General features: G+C 45.5%; 1 protein-coding gene across 1 annotated transcript; it reads right to left on the reverse strand.

Moving 5' to 3' along the window:
• Positions 1-8,808: 8,808 nt before the first annotated feature.
• On the reverse strand, positions 8,809-12,027 carry RPS9 (ribosomal protein S9). Its single transcript, XM_044281684.1, has 4 exons — positions 11,889-12,027; positions 11,687-11,809; positions 10,359-10,545; positions 8,809-9,060 (listed from the first exon to the last, which is right to left on the reverse strand). The coding sequence occupies exons 1-4, from the start codon at positions 11,983-11,985 to the stop codon at positions 8,883-8,885; spliced, it is 585 nt and encodes a 194-aa protein (XP_044137619.1). The 5' UTR covers positions 11,986-12,027; the 3' UTR covers positions 8,809-8,882.
• Between the last annotated feature and the right edge of the window lie 7,139 nt (positions 12,028-19,166).

A 19,166-nucleotide genomic window follows, 5' to 3' on the forward strand; every position in this document is an offset into this window, starting at 1 on the left:
GAGGGTTAAATGCACTTGGTGACAGGCGCAGCTTGCCCCTGATGTAGTATATGGCCAAAAAATAAACAGACTATTGCTGGTTAAATGCACTTGGTGTGACAGCTTCACCCTGATGTAGGCTTTAGCCAAAAAACAACCACACCATTGAGGGTTAAATGCACTTGGTCGCAGCTTGTGCTGGCGCACCACAAGACACAAAATGGCCGCCGATCACCCCAGAAAAAAGTGACTGACAGACGGTCTGGGCAGCCTAAAAACAGTGAGCAATTGAGTATCAGCAGCTCAATGATCCACAGCTGCAGATCGATCAATTAATCAAGTCCTTTGGAGGCGTTAATCTGCCTAATCTCGCCCTACTGTCGCAGCCGCAACCTCTCCCTATGCTGATCAGAGCAGAGTGACGGGCGGCGCTATGTGACTCCAGCTTAAATAGAGGCTGGGTCACATGGTGCTCTGGCCAATCACAGCCATGCCAATAGTAGGCATGGCTGTGATGGCCTCTTGGGGCAAGTAGTATGACGCTTGTTGTTTGGCTGCTTTGCAGCCTTTCAAAAAGCGCCAAGAAAGCGACGAACACCGAACCATTACGAAAATGTCCGGGTCCGTGTCACGGACACCCCAAAATTCGGTACGAACCCAAACTATACAGTTCAGGTTCGCTCATCCCTAGATATCACCTTCGTGAACACCCTTGGTGCCATTGAAAGTCCAAAAGGAAGGGCCTGAAATTGTAGATGTCCAACAACTCCCCCTAACATTACCGCTACTCGGAGAAACTTTTGATAATCCTGATGAATATAGGCATCTTTTAAGTCCAGTACTGCCATGAAGCAATTGGGAAAACTGAATTAGTCTTACCGGTAATTCCTTTTTCGCGAATCCTCCATGACGGCACCTTACTTGGAGATTATCCTCCTCCTCCAGCCAGGCAGGGACAGGAAGGTTCAAAAGGGCCCGCCTCCTCACTTATCTTCAGTGTCTTCTGGACTTGACAGGCCCTAAACTTACACACTCATTCGTGACCTCCACCAGTTAAATAACTATTCATTGTCATATGTATTAAACCTCATACATATATCTCTAGACTAATTATTAACTTTATAACTAGTCCTTTTTTTTTTTTTTTTGGGGGGGGAATATAAGCGGTGCCGTCATGGAGGATTCGCGAAAAAGGAATTACCGGTAAGACTAATTCAGTTTTTCCCCTCCCCTCCATGACGGCACCTTACTTGGAGAACTAACAGATTAGTCAATTAGGGAGGGACAACAGCTTGTAAAACTTTCCTACCGTAGGATAGGTCTCTTTTAGAATCAGTATCTATCCTATAGTGTTTTACAAAGGTATGCGGATTCGACCAGGTTGCTGCCCTACAGATCTGCTCCAAGGAAGCGGATGCTTCTTCCGCCCATGAAGTCGATACTGCCCTTGTTGAATGAGCCTTGAAATTTACCGGGGGTCGTTCTCCTATTGCTATGTAGGCCTCCGAGATGGCCGATTTTAACCACCGTGTAATAGAAGGTTTGGACGCTTTTAATCCCTTCCTACCCCCTAGGAATTGGACAAAAAGGTTATTAGATTTTCTCCAGTGTTTAGTTTCTGATATATACTTCAGAACACATCTTCTGACATCCAAAGTGTGAAAAACCTCTTCTTTTTTAGATCTGGGATTTTCACAGAATGAAGGGAGAACCACCTCCTCCATTCTGTGGAACTCCGAGACAACCTTAGGCAGAAAGGAATTGTCGAAACTTAGAATTATTCTGTCGTCCCTGATCGTCATGAAGGGCTTTTTAACCGAGAAGGCCTGTATCTCGTTAACCCTACGTGCAGAAGTAACGGCCACTAGGAATACTGTTTTAAGGGTCAGATATCTGATATTTGCTGACTCTAAGGGCTCAAAGGGGGGTTTTGTGAGACCGGAGAGGACAGAATTTAAATCCCACGGAGCGACTAGAGGTCTATTCCGGGGTCTGAGTCTGACGGTTCCCTTCATGAAGCGAATGATCCACGGATTAAGAGCTATTTTTTCATCTAAGTAGGTACTTAATGCTGAAATTTGAACTCTAAGAGTACTAGGTTTTAGCCCTTTGTTAAAACCTTCTTGAAGGAAATCCAGAATAGACAGAATACACCCCCTGGAGCTAGAGGTATTTTCTGAACACCAGGAAACATATCTCTTCCAGATTTTACGGTAAATTTTATTAGCAACCTCTTTTTTGCTGGCTACCATGGTATTAATTACTCCGTCCGATAAACCCTTAGATTTTAAGACTGCCCTTTCAGGATCCAAGCAGAGAGGTGCAGACCTTGCGTCTTTGGGTGGAAAACCGGCCCTTGAGAAAGGAGGTCCTCTGACCAGGGCAAAATCCAAGGATCCTCCCTGGACATCTTTGCCAGGAGAGGAAACCAGGATCTCCTCGGCCAGTTGGGAACAATCAGGATTACCTCGGCCCTTTCTTTTATTTTCCTGAGAACCCTCGGAATCAGGGGTAGAGGTGGGAAACAGTATGCCAGTTGGAATTTCCAAGGGAGAGCTAGCGCGTCTGTTCCTGCACTCCTCGGATCCCATGGATCCAGGGAAAAATAGGTTGGTAATTTTGCATTTATTTTGTTTGCGAAAAGGTCTATTTGGGGAAGACCCCACCTTTGTGTTAAGGTCTGGAAAATTTCCTCCTTTAAACTCCACTCCCCCGGATCTAATCTCCTGCGACTGAGGAAATCCGCCTGTATGTTTTGCGTCCCTTTTAGAAAAACTGCTGACAGGGAGAGGAGATTCTCCTCCGCCCACAGGAAAATCTTGTTGGCTAGGGCTTGTAGTTGTTTGCTTTTTGTTCCTCCCTGGTGGTTTATATATGCTACTACCGACTTGTTGTCGGATCTTACTTGTACGTTGGACCTTTCCAACTCCTGAGAAGTAACTCAGAGCTTCCCACACCCCCAGAAGTTCCCGGTGATTTGATGAGTACCTCTTCTGGGACTGTGACCACTCCCCTTGGGCTGACTTTGTTTGGAGATGTGCTCCCCAGCCCCAAAGGCTGGCATCCGTGGTGAGGATCACCTGATCTCTCACTACCCATGGAACTCCCCTCTGTAAATTTAAGTTTACTTCCCACCATTTTAGCGAGGACCGTACGTGGGACTGTCCAGGGAATCTTGTTTCCGGTTCCATACTTTTAACATAAACGTCTGAAGAGGACGGGAATGTATTTGCGCCCACTTCACTGCCGGGATACAGGCTGTAAAGGTTCCTATCAGGGCCATCGTTTGTCTTATGGTGTGGGATCTTTGTTGCCTGAACCGTTTTACTTGGGATTGGATTTTCGGGATCTTTTCTGCTGGTAAGAAGCATTTTTGGCTCACCGAGTCTATGAGAATTCCCAGAAAAACTATCTGTTGCGTGGGAACTAAATGGGACTTCTCCCGATTTAAAATCCAACCCAGTTCCTCCAGTCTGTCTATCGTTTTGGATAGATTGGTCTCTAGGTCTTTTCGGGAGTCCCCCACTACCAACAGATCGTCCAGGTATGGAATTATCATTATTTTTTCCTTTCTCAGAGGGGTTATTGCCTCTAGCATAATTTTTGTGAAAAGCCTGGGGGCAGTCGTTATCCCAAAAGGTAGAGCTTGGAACTGGAGATGTTTTAGCTGCCCTTGGACCCATACCGCTATTCTCAGGAATGGTTGAGACCCTGGATGGATGGGTACGTGAAAATACGCATCTTTCAAATCTATGGATGCCAGAAACGCCCCTTCCTGTAGAACTTTGACCGTGGTTCTTATAGATTCCATCCTGAATTTTTCGTACTTTATGGACCTGTTCAGGGCTTTCATATTTATAATGAGACGCATTTTCCCGTTTGTTTTTTTTACCAAGAATACCCTGGAATAACAGCCCAAACCGACTTGGTCCGTAGGTACCGGAACTAAGACGTTCATCCGAACTAAAAGTCCGATTTCTTGCTCCATGCCGAGCTGGAGATGTTCCGAGCTCTGAACTGGGGTCTGAATAAATAGGGGGGGGGGGGCTCGTTACAAAGGGAATACTGTACCCCTTGCGGAGAGTATTCAGTAACCAGTGGCTGCAAGAGTATTTTTCCCAGCAATCCACAAATTTCCCCAGTCTTCCCCCCACTGGGGCTCTGGCGTCATTTTTTGGAAGGTTCCTCGGAACGGGGAGAGAACAAAAATCCCTTCCCTTTCTGTCTTCCTGATCTCCAGTTTTCCGATTTACTCCTTTTATTTTGAAAACTAACCTTTTTTTGGGGACGAAAAAAGGGAGCTTTCCTCTTTTTATCCTCTGGAAAATTCTTTTTAGAATCAGACGCTTTCTCTAGGATTTTATCTAAATCCTGACCAAAGAGAAGGTTACCATGAAATTGAATGTTACATAGTTTCGCTTTGGAACCTGTGTCACCAGACCAAGCTTTTAGCCAAAGTGCCCTCCTAGAGTTATTGGCTAGAGCCGTAGCTCTTGCGGCCAGCCTGACAGAATCCGCTGTTGTGTCTGACAGAAAATCTACGGCTTTTAATAAAAGAGGGAAGGAGTCTGCAAAGTTTTCGTATGGGGTATTGGACTTCAATAGTATCTCTAGTTGTTCCAACCAATTTTTTAGAGATCTAGCCACGGACGTGGCCGCAATATTAGGTTTAAACAAAGCCGCGACCGCATCCCAGGTTCTTTTAAGGCTAGCATCCACTTTTTTGTCCATAGGATCACGCAGTGATCCTGTATCTTCAAATGGTAAAGAGGAACCCTTAGCTAATTTGGAGAGTGACACGTCAATTTTAGGACAAGTCAGGAACGGGGACAGTTCTTCGTCAAAAGGAAGCCTTTTCCTAATTGTTCGGGGCAGGAAAACCTTCCTGTCAGGATTTTTCCATTCCCTCAAGATAAGAGACTGCAGATTTTTGTGTACCGGGAATACCCTTTTTTTCTTGGTTTCTAATACTGAAAACATTTTATCCTGGGCGGACTTATGTACTTTTTCTTCCTTAATTTCCATGGTATCCCTAACTGCTTTTAATAGATCCTTTATATCGTCAGATGAAAATAGATAATTTTTAAAATCTTCATCAGTCGGAATTAAAACTATCCTCCTCGCTATCTGAAGAAACATCAGAGGAAGATGAAGAGGTTTTTAAGGGGGATCTTTTCCTAGGCCCCTGTTTGGAAGTAGATGGGACGTTAGCGGCTGCAGAAAAATCAGAGAAAGCGTTTTTTATTTCCTGCTTAATCAGGCACTGCAATTCCTGTTTCAGGGACGGGGCTTCTTCCCTAACAATGCTATCAATGCATTTCTCACAAAGTTTTTTAGCATAGTTATCGGGGAGTTTGGCCGAACATACGCGACATCTAGGAATTTTAGATTTCGGTGATATTTTAGGCCTTACAGAGCTATCCTTGTCACTCTTCCATACAAAAAAAGGGGAAAGATGAGAAAGACGTATAGTGCAAGCAGCATTCCATACTCACAACCTGGATGTCACTCACAGCTACAGGTTGGTCCATAGCCTCCTCCTGATCCATACGTGCGGATGTCTGAGGCTGCAGGAAGCTTGCAACTGTCTGGTCAGAGGCAGACATCCGACTTGACCAGGGCGCCAGATTTTGAAAGTACGTGTGGCCGGAAGTCCTCCCCCTGACCTCAGACGTCATCCGGCCGGGCAACTCTCCGGCTACCTCAATTAGGCCCCCAGATGACATCACCCGCCGGAGCCGAGAATCTCGGGCAGCCTGGAAACCGGAAGTACTCCCTGAGTGTCCGGTTGCCGCGGCCTGCCACTACGCGCTGGTGCGTGCGAGTTTTGAAAAAAGGGACCGCGGCAGGCATCCATGGAACGGACTTACTTGCCCAAGGTAAGACCGTGGCTGGCGCAATGCACCCGCCCCGAAAAGCTCCCGACCGGAGCACAAACGTAGTCCTATCCTCCGCCTGGCAGGGACAGGAAGACACTGAAGATAAGTGAGGAGGTGGGCCCTTTTGAACCTTCCTGTCCCTGCCTGGCTGGAGGAGGAGGATAATCTCCAAGTAAGGTGCCGTCATGGAGGGGAGGGGAAAAGAGCAGATTTATAGCCACATAGTCTCCATTTTTAAAAAATTTTAAGCGCAAGAAACCATTTAGCTTTTTTAAATTTGTAATTGTTCTGTAAGAACAGTCAGATTTTCTCAACAGTGACTAAAAACCTTCTCCCTCCTGTCAACTAGGAACTGGTATCAGAACTTTAACAACTCTAGAACCTCCTGTAGTCTTTGTCACCACAAACCTTAGGAAGTAAAGTCCCTTCATTCTTTTACCCTTCACCTTCCCTTGCAGTGGGCACAGACAAGCCAATCTGCATAGCAGTACGCACACGATGGCAGGGAGAGCAGAACCTTCAATTTCTAGGTTTACCAGTTTTGACAACATTTATTGTCTGGTAATCAGGTGACATTTTGGCAGAAAGTCAAAGAAGTTAGAACTACTGTTCATATATCAGATGAGGCAAAATTCTGAACACCCTTTTAACTGGTGTAATTTGCAGAATAGTCTTCTTCCAGTGTGTGAGTGTATTAAAAGGGTTCTCTGCTTTTGCAATACTGATAACCTATCCTGAGGCTAGGTTATCAATATCAGATCAGTGAGGGCCAACTGCCAGCATCTGTGCCAATCAATTGTTTCAACAAATATCTTTCCTGAAATGGCAAATCCTACAGTGCTGTGAAGAATCAGCCTCAGGATAGGTCATCAGTATCCGATTGGTGGAGGTGCGACAACTAGGATCCCTGCTGATGAGCTGCGAGAAGGCAAAGGTGCTCCTGTGGGAGCAAATACTTCTGCTTTTCCTAGGCCAAGTGACACATCCATCTGTCACATTGCATAGGACAGGGATCAGCAACCTTTGGCACTCCAGCTGCTGTGAAACTACAACTCCCAGCATGTAAACATGCTCAGCTGTTCACAACTCCGATAGAAGTGAGTGGAGCATTCTGAAAGTTGTAGTTCCAGAACATCTGGAGTGCCAGAGGTTGCTGATCACTGGCCTAGGAGCAGCTCAGCCCAATACCAAGCACAGCTGCTGTACAATGTAAGGTGATATACTTTGCAAGCTGCAAGAAGGTTGCAGCGCTCACAGGAGCACCACTGCCTTGCCAAAACAGCTGATCAGTGGGGGTGTTGGATGCCCATATACTCCTGTCAGGAAAAGATCGGCACCCATCATGCACCACGTCACGGTCACCCAGCATGGCAAGGGGTCCCACCACTAAGCTACCTATGGTGTGAACAAGGTCTGAAGGTGATGTAATCCAGCTCAGTCAAGCTTCCACACAACTCCATAGCAGGACAACTAATGCAATGTTAAAGCAAGACTGTAAGCCACAGCCATATCAGACCATGTGATTGAGGTTACCAGGTGCAAAAGAATGTTTGAATGCCAGGTAAAGGCACATACACTACATATAAAACAAGACAAACACAGAAATAGTGGCAGATCTGGGGGAGCTGCTCAACCCTTAACACTGTAGCGTGTTTTTCATTGGGGGAGCAGCCCCACCACAAGTGGACCGCAGCAAAAAAAATGCATACGGTGGAGGATGTCGGCGTAGTCCACATGCACCAGAGGCATCCTACACAAAATGGAGCATTGTGCGGATGAAAATATAATCATAAATCACAGAAAAAAATACACCAAACGGATATGCCACCGACTATACCGGCTAGCCATAAATGTAGATATCAAAAGCTGAGACTTCTGCCAATATAGTCCTGTCAGAAAAATATCGGAGCCCATCATGCACCACATCACGGTCACCCAGCATGGCAAGGGATCCCACCACTAAGCTACCTATGGTGTGAACAAGGTTTGAAGGTGATGCAATCCAGCTCACAGCCAAGCTTTCACTGAGTAAAATAAGTTTCTGAAGTTATTGCACGAAGTCTCGCAAGACTTCGAAAAGCAATAACGTCAGCTCATCGGAGCCAATACATTCTAATACTGTACAGTATTACAAACTTTTATGCAAATAGACTTCGGATGTTTCATCCCTAGTAATAAGCGTTATTTACCAGTGCTTAACACAAGGGTAGGTTCAGTTTTTGGAGGAGGTTAAGGCTACCTTCACACCTGCGTTAGGTGCCTATCCATCTCGTATATGCACAGACGGATCCGCACCTATAATGCAAATGCTTGTATCTGTTCAGAACGGATCAGTTTGTATTACCATGATAATGCAAACAGATCCGTTTTGACTTACACAAAGTCAATGGGAGGCAGATCAGTTTTCAACTGCACCATATTGTGTCAGTGAAAGCAGATCCATCCCCATTGACTTACATTGTTAAGTCAGGACGGAACCGTTTGGCTCCGCATAGTCAGGCAGACAACAAAACGCTGCAATCAGCGTTTGTGTCCGCCTCCAGAGCGGAATGGAGGCTGAACGGAGGCAAACTGATCCATTCAGAATGGATCCTTATCTATTCAGAATGCATTGGGGCTGAACTGACCCATTTTGGGCTGCTTGTGAGAGCCCTGAAAAAGATCTCACAAGTGGACCCAGAAACACCAGTGTGAAAGTAGCCCAAGGCAGAAGTGAATTCAAAAAGAATTGCAAATAAAGGAAATGTACAGTCAGTTAATGGCTAAGGGTTTCCTAGAAGTCACTACAGTACACCTGAGATTACCCCCACCCTGTTTGGATAAGAAACCTATGCACTCAGGATTAAAAGGTCCCTTCTCCACCAAGGATTTACCAAGAACCTCTGACATTTGAATAGTTTATAGTTGGCCCAACTCTCACAGATCAGCCAATGAATTAAGAAAAAACAGGTTATGTTAAACCACGTTTATTTTACAACTCTTCACTACACATCCCAGATGGTGTTGGGAAGCCCAATTTACAGTTTAATCTTCCTCTTCATCATCTCCAGCTCCGGCACCACCTTGTCCCTTCTTGGCATTCTTTCTCTTAACACGGCCAGGACGTCCACCACCGTATGGTGAGCGCAGAGAGAAGTCAATGTGCTTTTGGGAATCCAAGCGCACAATGAAAGATGGGATGTTAACCACTTGCTTGCGGACACTGTAGGAGAAACAGCATTAATTACTTCACCAAATCCATGATCTGCTGACCTGTGAGCAATCTAATCCCTCATTTGCTGTGCAGTAATTGAGCCAGTCAACTTATCAATGTAGTAGAGGCCAGTAAGGAAATGTGCCAAGCACGTTAAAGTCATCATGTAAAGTGACAAAGCTTTAGCTTCATATCGTCAACCAGCTGCAATTTATGTTTAAAGTTTGATTCATTGGTATCTACTCTGCGTTCAGCAAGTGAAGGGTTTACCCTCATTTAGATTTTTGTTCTACTTGTGGTTTTAGCACCTAACCAGTCTCGCTTCAAGGACTCTGAAGCCCACACATCTCTTGAATCATACCACTTGAAAATTACCTGTACTATAACGAATGACAGATGCCAGTATAAACTCTGGGCATGCAAAAGAACCCTTCACAAGGTGTATGGCCAGGGCCAAAGTGACCTTGCCGAAATCAACGCTTCATGCCCAGAGTGCAGGAACCAGTTGGGTCTCCACCAGTAAGTGCTAGATGACAAGGTGTATGGACAGAGCCAAAGTGACCTTGCTGAGTCAAGTCTCCATTTCAAGGACTGTTCCATGTGCTAAGGCAAGACCAAAAGCATACTTTATGTAACATTCAGATAATAGGTCAACATAAGCGGGGATAAAATACTGGCAGACAATTAACTGCAGTCATTGCAAGTCTGGGAACATGCACACGCCAAGTTTCACTCTCCATCCCTTTAAGGCTACAATCACACGAACATGGTGTTTTGCGGATGCGCACCTGTTCCGCTAAATTGCAGAACGGATGCGGACTCATGGTCATGTGAATGTAGCCTAAGGACACTTGCACACAAACACCTTTTCTTTCAGTGTCTGTTCCTTTTTTTGCAGACCCTATACGGAACCATTCACTTCAATGGGTCCACACAAAAAAATTATAATAAGTAACTCAGTGTGCATTCTGTTTCTGTATGTCCATTCCGCAAAATAGAACATGTCCTATGATTGTCCGCATTTCAGACAAGGACAGTACTGTTCTATGAAGGGCCAGCTGTTCCGTTAAATATAGAATGCACACTGATGTCACTTTTTTCAGACTGCAAAAAACATATGGTCGTGTGCAAGAGGCCCAACCGTGATCGATCAGCCATGGAAATGTGAATATTTGTCAGAATCTGATCTTTATAAGGCAAGTGAAGAGGATTCATGCAGATGAGACTTTGCTGCAACTAAAAAAAAAGTGCTAGCTAGAATTAAATGCAAAAATGACTCATGGAGACATCAGGGCACAGTGACTTACCGGATGTGCCTCTGTCTGATCAATACACGGGCATGATGGATAGATTTGGCCAAACCCAACTTGAACACTTGGGTCTGAAGACGCCTCTCCAAGAAATCTTCAATTTTCAAGCCCAGAATGTAATCGAGCTTCATCTTCCCCTCATCCAACACACCAATGCGCACCAGACGCCTAAGCAGGGCATTACCTATTGGGAAAAGATCACTTAAAACCAAGTATTGGGGCAGAACCAAATTGTGGATGAACGCAAATGGATGTCCCCCAAACAAGTCCTTCACAGGTTAGGCTACTGTCACACACGCGTTTTGTGCGGATCTATCATGGACGGATCGGTTCAGATAATACACACGTCTGCATTTATTCAGAACGGATCAGTTTGTATCATCTTTAACATAGCCAAGACGGATCCGTCTTGAACACCATTGAAAGTCAATGGAGGACGGATCCATTATTGTGCCAGACTGTTACAGAAAACGGATCCATCCCCATCGACTAAGGCTACTTTCACACGAGCGTTCGATCGGATCCGTTCTGAACGGATCCGATCATAATAATGCAGACGGAGGCTCCGTTCAGAACGGATCCGTCTGCATTATATTGGCATATAAAAGCTAAGTGTGAAAATAGCCTCAGACGGATCCGTCCAGACTTTCAATGTAAAGTCAATGGGGGACGGATCCGCTTGAAGATTGAGCCATATTGTGGCATCTTCAAACGGATCCGTCCCCATTGACTTACATTGTAAGTCTGGACGGATCCGCACGCCTCTGCACGGCCAGGCGGACACCCGAACGCTGCAAGCAGCGTTCAGGTGTCCGCCTGGCCGTGCGGAGGCGAGCGGAGCGGAGGCTGAACGCCGCCAGACTGATGCAGTCTGAGCGGATCCGCATCCATTCAGACTGCATCAGGGCTGGACGGAAGCGTTCTGCTCCGCTCGTGAGCTCCTTCAAACGGAGCTCACGAGCATACAGCAGAACGCTCGTGTGAAAGTAGCCTTACATTGTGTGCCAGGGCGGATCAGTTTGGCTCAGTTTCATCAGACAGACACCAAAACGCTGCAAGCAGGGTTTTGGTGTCAGTCTCCAAAGCGGAATGGAGACAACTGATCAGATCCTTGTCCATTCAGAATGCAAACTGATCCGATTCGCAACGCTTGTGAGAGCCCTGAACGGATCTCACAAAAGGAAAGCCAAAATGCAAGTGAAAAGGAGAACTTTAGACAGAATACAATAAAGAGGCTATAGTGCCGTCACAGGGCCAGAGGCAGCAGATTGTTAGTCACCAGGGTCCCTCCATATGTGATCCTCAGATATACATATCTAACATACCTTCAAACAAACGCTTGGGATCTTTCTCATCCAGAGTCAGCAGTTCTCTGGCAGCTTTGCGAATCTTGGCAAGAGTGAATTTCACCCTCCACACCTCACGTTTGTTACGAAGCCCATATTCACCTAAGGGACAAAGTACAGCATATTATAAAAAAAGGCTTGACGGATAGCTCTTGAAGAACAAGTGGTTGATCATACTTACCAATGAGCTTTAACTCCTGGTCCAACCGCGACTTCTCAAAAGGACGTCGCGGGGTAACATATGTCTTTCGACACACCCAGCTTCTGGCAACGGGCATCCTGGGCTATTTGCCTGTCAAAGAAACCATACACTGGTCAGAAAATACAATGGACACAGCATGCATTGGCATGGCTGAACATCTATCCCAAACCATCCTTTCCAGCCAGTTGACAAATGTGCGGTCTGGGAAATAGAGTCCATATGAAGGCCACATTTCATGGACAGACTGAGCTTGCTTAACTGAGGGATTTATGATGCTGTGAGGGGAGGATAGTAGACCTGTAGTTGGGCTTGAACTTTAAACACCTTAGATCCCTACTGGTCAGCAGAGCCATGAAGGTCCAAGTGTGACAATCACACAGACCATATTTCCTGGACTACATATGCTCATGTGAAACTATCCCGATAGGGAGTCTAATCACAATCTTAGACTATAAACCGCAGTAATACATGAGTAGTCCAGATCACCATATTCCGACTGCCTCCTTCGATCCTCCACCATCAGCATTGCCAAGACTGCAGGACACGCTCTCAGGAATCCAAACCGTGCAGGTTTGAGTTCTGACAGTGAGGTAACAGGAGGGGCTATCTGGAGTCCTCATGTTCAGTACTACTCCCCAGAATCAGTGTCAGATTCTCTCGATAGGGTTATGCAGGTCCAAGATACCGACAGCCTACACTCAGAACATGCTCTCAATATCACTTTGGTGGTAGCCCGCCACCAAGCTTTTAAAGGGGCCCTCAACCTTTAACGATAGAAAGCTTAAACACAGTGGGGGTCACCAAGACTGCTACACCAGTTTTGGGCGTAAAAAGTCACAAGACTAAACGCCAGAGCAGCAATATTTTTGAAGCTCATGTGCTTTCATGCTGCTCTTGACGCTGGCCAGGCATAAATGACGCCTGACATCTATTCCCATCAAGGACTGGGCTAGACTTCAAACTGGACTTAAGGACTGGTGGAGAATGCATCCAATTTAAAAAAAGATGCACGTCTGCCCAAATTATGTGCACCCCCAGCAGCATAGCAACCAAAGCTCCGCTGAAGGCTAGGTCTACACGATGACATGTGTCACACCAATGTCAAGCGACAATTTTTATAATGATAGTCTATGGTGTCGCACTACAACATGCTGCGACAGTCGCCAAAAATCCATTTGAGATAGATTTTTCTGAGACTGTCGTGTCGCATTGCGACACCATAGACTATCAAAAATTGTCGTGCGACAAATGTTGCAGTGTAGCCGCGACTTATTGTCATGTAGACCTAAGACACCAGGGGTAGGTAAAAGACCCTGATCAGTTCATATACGGCGCCAATTACACAAACAGCGAGATCCTTCAGGTCTCACAAGCTACTCGGACAGCTCTGTTGTAAGTCCCTGGTAACAGCCAAGTCCTGCATTTTCACTGAAACCTACAGGGGAATCTGTATGTATGCATTAGCTCCAATGTAGCTAACAGCAACCTATCCGCAGCTTTCCTGCACAAAACCTGAAATCCAAAGCCCCTTTTCCTATAAGAGCTTTTCCCCAGTGACTGTCAGATCCATCCAGTCTACACTGTGGGAATAGAACAACCTGGTCACACTGCTAAGGGCTCATGCTTCTTGTAGGACAAACCGCTAAAAGCCCAAACTGCGCTGAAGTCCGCTGACATTTCAATGCCCCTTGTCTACTACAGAGCGCAGCGCACACGCGGCAGCAAGGCCAGCTCAAAGATGGCGGAGTAAGAAGAAAAGCAGGCGGCCGGCTGACGATAACCAGAAGAACAGGACTACATGGACAGAGGAGAACAGGGCGCAGGGATATATTTTATCGACAAAGACCAGGCGCTCGGGCGGCGCGTTCTCCCGCCACAGCGCAGCTTCACTCACCGGGCCTCTACGAGGAAAAGGAAAGACACGCCCGCTGCCGCCGCTTATATAGAGCCGTGTAAACCACGCCCCATTTGGTTAGTCATCTCCCTGCGCCGGGTCGTAGCTTGAGCTGTTGGTTCTGTCGCCGGGGAAAGGGAACGTCCTCCATTTTTATGGTTAGAGAGAATAGGGATCACTAGTTCGGGTGTAAGGAGATGTAGAAGTCACGGAGGGTTTTCAGGTGATGTAAATGGAGATATTCATTTCAGAAACTGTCTGCTACAAGTTGTTAAAGGGCTTCTGTCACCCCACTAAACCTATTTTTTTGCTTACTTATAATCCTTACACTGCGATTTATGGCTACATGATCAAATTAATCATTTTGGTCCTGTAGATTTAGTTTAAAACAAGCTTTTAAAATATGCTAATTACCTTGCTGCCAGCAAGTAGGGCGGCTACTTGCTGGTAGCAGCCGCATCCTCCGATCGTAATGATGCCCCCTCCGCATTGTGATTGACAGGGCCAGGGAACGGAATCGTTCTCTGCTGGCCCGGCCTGTTTGCATTTAAAATCTTGCGCGTGCCGCTCTATCCTCAATGTGCCTGCGCCGATGACGTCACATCTACACTCGGCGCAGGCGCATTGAGGATGGAGCGGCCGCCTCCCAGTGCGCCTGCGCCAATTGAAGACAGGTACGGCCGCGGCGCAGGCGCAAGATTTTAAATGCAAACAGGCAGGGCCAGCAGAGAACGATCCCGTTCCCTGGCCCTGTCAATCACAATGCGGAGGGGGCGTCTTTACGATCGGAGGATGCGGCTGCTACCAGCAAGTAGCCGCCCTACTTGCTGGTAGCAAGGTAATTAGCATATTTTAAAAGCTTGTTTTAAACTAAATCTACAGGACCAAAATGATTAATTTGATCATGTAGCCATAAATCGCAGTGTAAGGATTATAAGTAAGCAAAAATAAATATATAGGTTTAGTGGGGTGACAGAAGCCCTTTAAATTAGTAGTGCAAGGCCCCTTTCACACGGGCGTGACGGATTAGGTCCGGATGCGTTCAGGGTGTGTTCAGTGAAACTCGCACCATTTTGCAAGCAAGTTCAGTAAGTTTTGTCTGCAATTGCGTTCAGTTTTCTGTACGCGAGTGCAAAGCGTTTTAATGCGTTTTGCACGTGCGTGAGAAAAATCGGCATGTTTGGTACCCAGACCCGAACCCGGAATTCTTCACAGAAGTTCGGGCTTGGGATCGGTGTTGTGTAGATTTTATTATTTTCCCTTATAACATGGTTATAAGGGAAAATAATAGCATTCTGAATACAGAATGCATAGTACAATAGCGCTGGAGGGGTTAAAAAATTTTTTTAACTCACCTCATCCGCTTGTTCGCGCAGCCGGCATCTCTTCTGTCTTCTTCTTTGATGACCTGGGAGGAAAAGGACATTTGGTGACGGACCATGTGATGAGCGCAGTGACGTCACCAAAGGTCCTTTTCCTCCCAGGTCCTCAAAGAAGAAAGAAGACAAGTGGATGAGGTGAGTTTAATAATTTTGTTTTATTTTTTAACCCTTCCATCTCTAATTTACATAGCATTCTGTATTCAGAATGCTATTATTTTCCCTTTTAACCATGTTATAAGGGAAAATAATAAAGATCGGGTCTCCATCCCGATCGTCTCCTAGCAACCGTGCGTGAAAATCGCACCGAATCCTCAATTGCTTGCGGATGCTTGCGATTTTCACGCAGTCCTATCTACTTCTATGGGGCCTGCGTTGCGCGAAAAACGCACAATATGGAGCATGCTGCGATTTTCACACAACGCACAAGTGATGCATGAAAATCTCTGCTCATCTGCACAGCCCCATAAAAAATGAATGGGTCCGGATTCAGTGCGGGTGCAATGCGTTCACCCGTTCACTCGCTCGTGGGGCCAGGGCTGCATGAAAAACACATAGAACATGCAGAACTGATGCGTAAAAAAAAAACGCTCATGTACACAGACCCATTAAAATGAATGGGTCAGGATTCAGTGCGGGTGCTATGTGTTCATGTCACGCATCGCACCCGCGCGGGAAAACTCGCTCGTGTGAAAGGGGCCTAATGCCTCTTTCACACAAGCGTGACTGATTGGCTCCGATGAGTTCAGGGTGCGTTCAGTGAAACTCGCACCATTTTGCAAGCAAATTCAGTCAGTTTTGTCTACGATTGCATTCAGTTTTTTCAGCGCGGGTGCAATGCATTTTAATGCGTTTTTCACGCGCGTGATAAAAAACTGACAGTTTACAAACAACATCTCCTAGCAACCATCAGTGACAAACGCATTGCATCTGCACTTGCTTGCGGATGCAATGCGTTTTTCACTGAAGCCCCATTCACTTCTATGGGGCCAGGGCTGCGTGAAAAACGCAGAATATAGAAAATGCTGCGTTTTTCACGCAACGTAGAACTGATGTGTGAAAAAAACACTCATGTACACAGACCCATTGAAATGAATGGGTGAGGATTCAGTGCGGGTGCTATGTGTTCACGTCACGCATTGCACCCGCGCGGAAAACTTGTTCGTTGTTCGCCTAAGTGCTTCTGAGTAGTGTTGCGCGAACTTGTGTTTAAGTTCGACGTCTAAAGTTCGGGTTATCGAAGAATCGTGTTATGAATTCCGCTACCACGGACCATAATTTAGAATCCATAACGCGATTCTTCGATAACCCGAACTTTAGACGCCGAACTTAAAACAGAAGTTCGCTCAACACTAACTTCCGAGCCGTGCCTCCGCTCTGCCAAAAATAGGTGGAGTCCTATCTTTGGTCGTATGTTGTGGATTGCGGAACCATTCAAGTCAACGGGTCCGCGTCCACACCACAACCGTTGACCGGCCGTTTACCTTCCACAATATGTTTCATCTGTGTTTCACAGACCATTAGGGCTCATGCACACGAACATATTTTTGGTCCTTTTTTTGCAGCCCACATGCAGAATTGTTCACTTCAGTGGGGCTGTAAAAAAAAAAAAAAAAAAGACTCCATGTGCATTCCGTATCCTATGAAATGTATTTTCTGCTGTGCGGTGTCCGTGAAACATGGATGACACAGGGAGACTTTTTTTCTGCCATAGATGTGACATTTTACACAAAACACCACCACATCAGCTGGCTTAATTGTCCTTTCTGCCGATAAGAGGGTGATAATGAGGCGTAATATGAGCCAATTTGATAGCCCCGCCCATTTTGACATTTATAAGCAATTTCTGGCGTGATGCATTCTTTATGGTGAAAATGGCGCAAATTAAAACACCATTCTTTGTGGCGCATTTTACGCCATCATTCTGGTGCAACATGCTTAGTAAATCTTCCCCCAATGAGATTTTCCAAATCTGATGTACATGGTGCTGATTTTGTAAGAACAGAAATTGACCTGCAGTGCTGCTTTTAAAATCCGCCGCACGTCAATTGTTTTTGTGGCTCGGTGGCTGATGTATTGTGGTTTTTCCCCATGGACTTCAATAGGGTTGTTAGAATATATGCACACAGTGCATATTACATGCAGATTTTCATGTGGAAAATACACAGCGTAAGGCTACATGCACACGACTGTATGTGTTTTGTGGTCCGCAAAAAAAACCTGATGACATCAGTTATGCCATCCGTTTTTTTTTTCCGGATCTATTGTGACAATGCCTACAACGGACAAGAATAGGACTTGTTATATTTTTTTTTTTGCGGGGCTACGAAACGGACATACTGATGCAGACAGCACACGGCATGCTGTCCGCATTTTTTGTGGAACCATTGAAATGAATGGGTCCGCATCCTATCCGCAAAAAAAACGGAACGGACACTGAAACAAAATACGTTCGTGTGCATGAGGCCTAAGGGCGCTGATTTTGGAGCTTCAAAAAAACACCTCAAAACAGCCTCCCGTTAATTTTTTTTTTTTACACTTGTAAAAAAACGAAGCAGCATGAACTATCCTGGGGCAAAATTAGAGCTGAAACTCCCAGTTTTTATCGCACGGGTGCAATGCGATTTAGGGCTTGTTCACACGACCGTATGGCTTTTTTAGTGTTTTGAGGGCCGTTTTTTACGGATCCGTTTTTTATTTCCGTTGTGTTTCCGTTTCGGTTCCGTTTTTTCGTTCCATTTTTCCGTATGGCATATACAGTAATTACATAGAAAAAACTGGGCTGGGCATAACATTTTCAATAGATGGTTCAGCAAAAAACGGAACGGATACGGAAGACACACGGATGCATTTCCGTATGTGTTCCGTTTTTTTTGCGGACCCATTGACTTGAATGGAGCCACGTACCGTGATTTGCGGACAAGAATGGGACAAGACTCAAAATCTAGTGGAACAGAATTGCGGACATACGGAAACGGAATGCTCACAGAGTACATTCCGTTTTTTTTTTTCAGACCCATTGAAATGAATATTTCCGTATACGGAACGCAAAAAACGTTCGTGTGAACGAGCCCTTAATGCGTTTTGCACGTGTGCTATAAAAAAAACTGAAGGTATACAAACAACATCTCTTAGCAACCATCCGTGAAAAACGCATTTTCACGCAGCCCTATTCACTTCTATGGGGCCAGCATTGCGTGAAAATCGCAGAATATAGAACATGCTGCGATTTTTACGCAACGCACAAGTGATGCGTGAAAACGCACATGTACACAGCCCCATTGAAATGAAAGGGTCCGGATTCCATGTGGGCGCAATGCGTTCGCATCACGCATTGCACCCGCGCAGAATACTCGCTCGTGTGAAAGGGGCCTAAATCGCTGAAACTGAACAACTGAACGCAATCGCAGACAAAACTGAATGACTTTGTTTGCGAAATCGCACATTTTTCACTGAACGCATTCGCAGCGCATCCGGACCTAATCCACACACGCAGTTTTCTGGCACAGAAAAAACCTGAAGCTGAAAATGCAGCTTTGTAATGAAGTGAACACCCATTGGTTAAAAAAAAAGGTGGTGCCCAAAAAAGCGTCAAATACCGCACAGTTTTTCATGCAAAAAAAATAAATGCATGGATTCCGCGCTGATTTTTTAACCCCTTAGTGACCAGCCTGTTTTGGGCCTTACTGACCAGTTGTTATTCTTCCTTTTTTCATCGTCACATTCCAAGAGCTATAACTTTTTTATTTTTCCGTCCATATAGTTTTATGACGGCTTGTTTTTTGTGGGACAAGTTGTAGTTTTTAAAGGCGCCATTTTGGTGTACACAACTTTCTGATTAACTTTTATTAACTCTTTCTGGGAGAGAGATGGTAAAAACAGCAATATTGCCACTGCCACTTTATAAATTTTATGGCATTCATTTTTCGGTATAAATAACATAATATCTTTATTCTCTGGGTCAGTACGATTACAGTGATACCA

The sequence above is a fragment of the Bufo gargarizans genome, chromosome 2, assembly GCF_014858855.1.
Source record: "Bufo gargarizans isolate SCDJY-AF-19 chromosome 2, ASM1485885v1, whole genome shotgun sequence".
Taxonomy (NCBI): Eukaryota; Metazoa; Chordata; class Amphibia; order Anura; family Bufonidae; genus Bufo; species Bufo gargarizans.

Coding starts and splice junctions, on each gene's coding strand:
- RPS9 (XM_044281684.1), bottom strand. CDS start 11,985: ATGCCCGTTGCCAGAAGCTGGGTGTGTCGAAAGACATATGTTACCCCG. Junction 11,810..11,888: donor CCAGGAGTTAAAGCTCATTG/GTAAGTATGATC, acceptor TTTGTCCCTTAG/GTGAATATGGGCTTCGTAAC. Junction 10,546..11,686: donor TCCCAAGCGTTTGTTTGAAG/GTATGTTAGATA, acceptor TTTTCCCAATAG/GTAATGCCCTGCTTAGGCGT.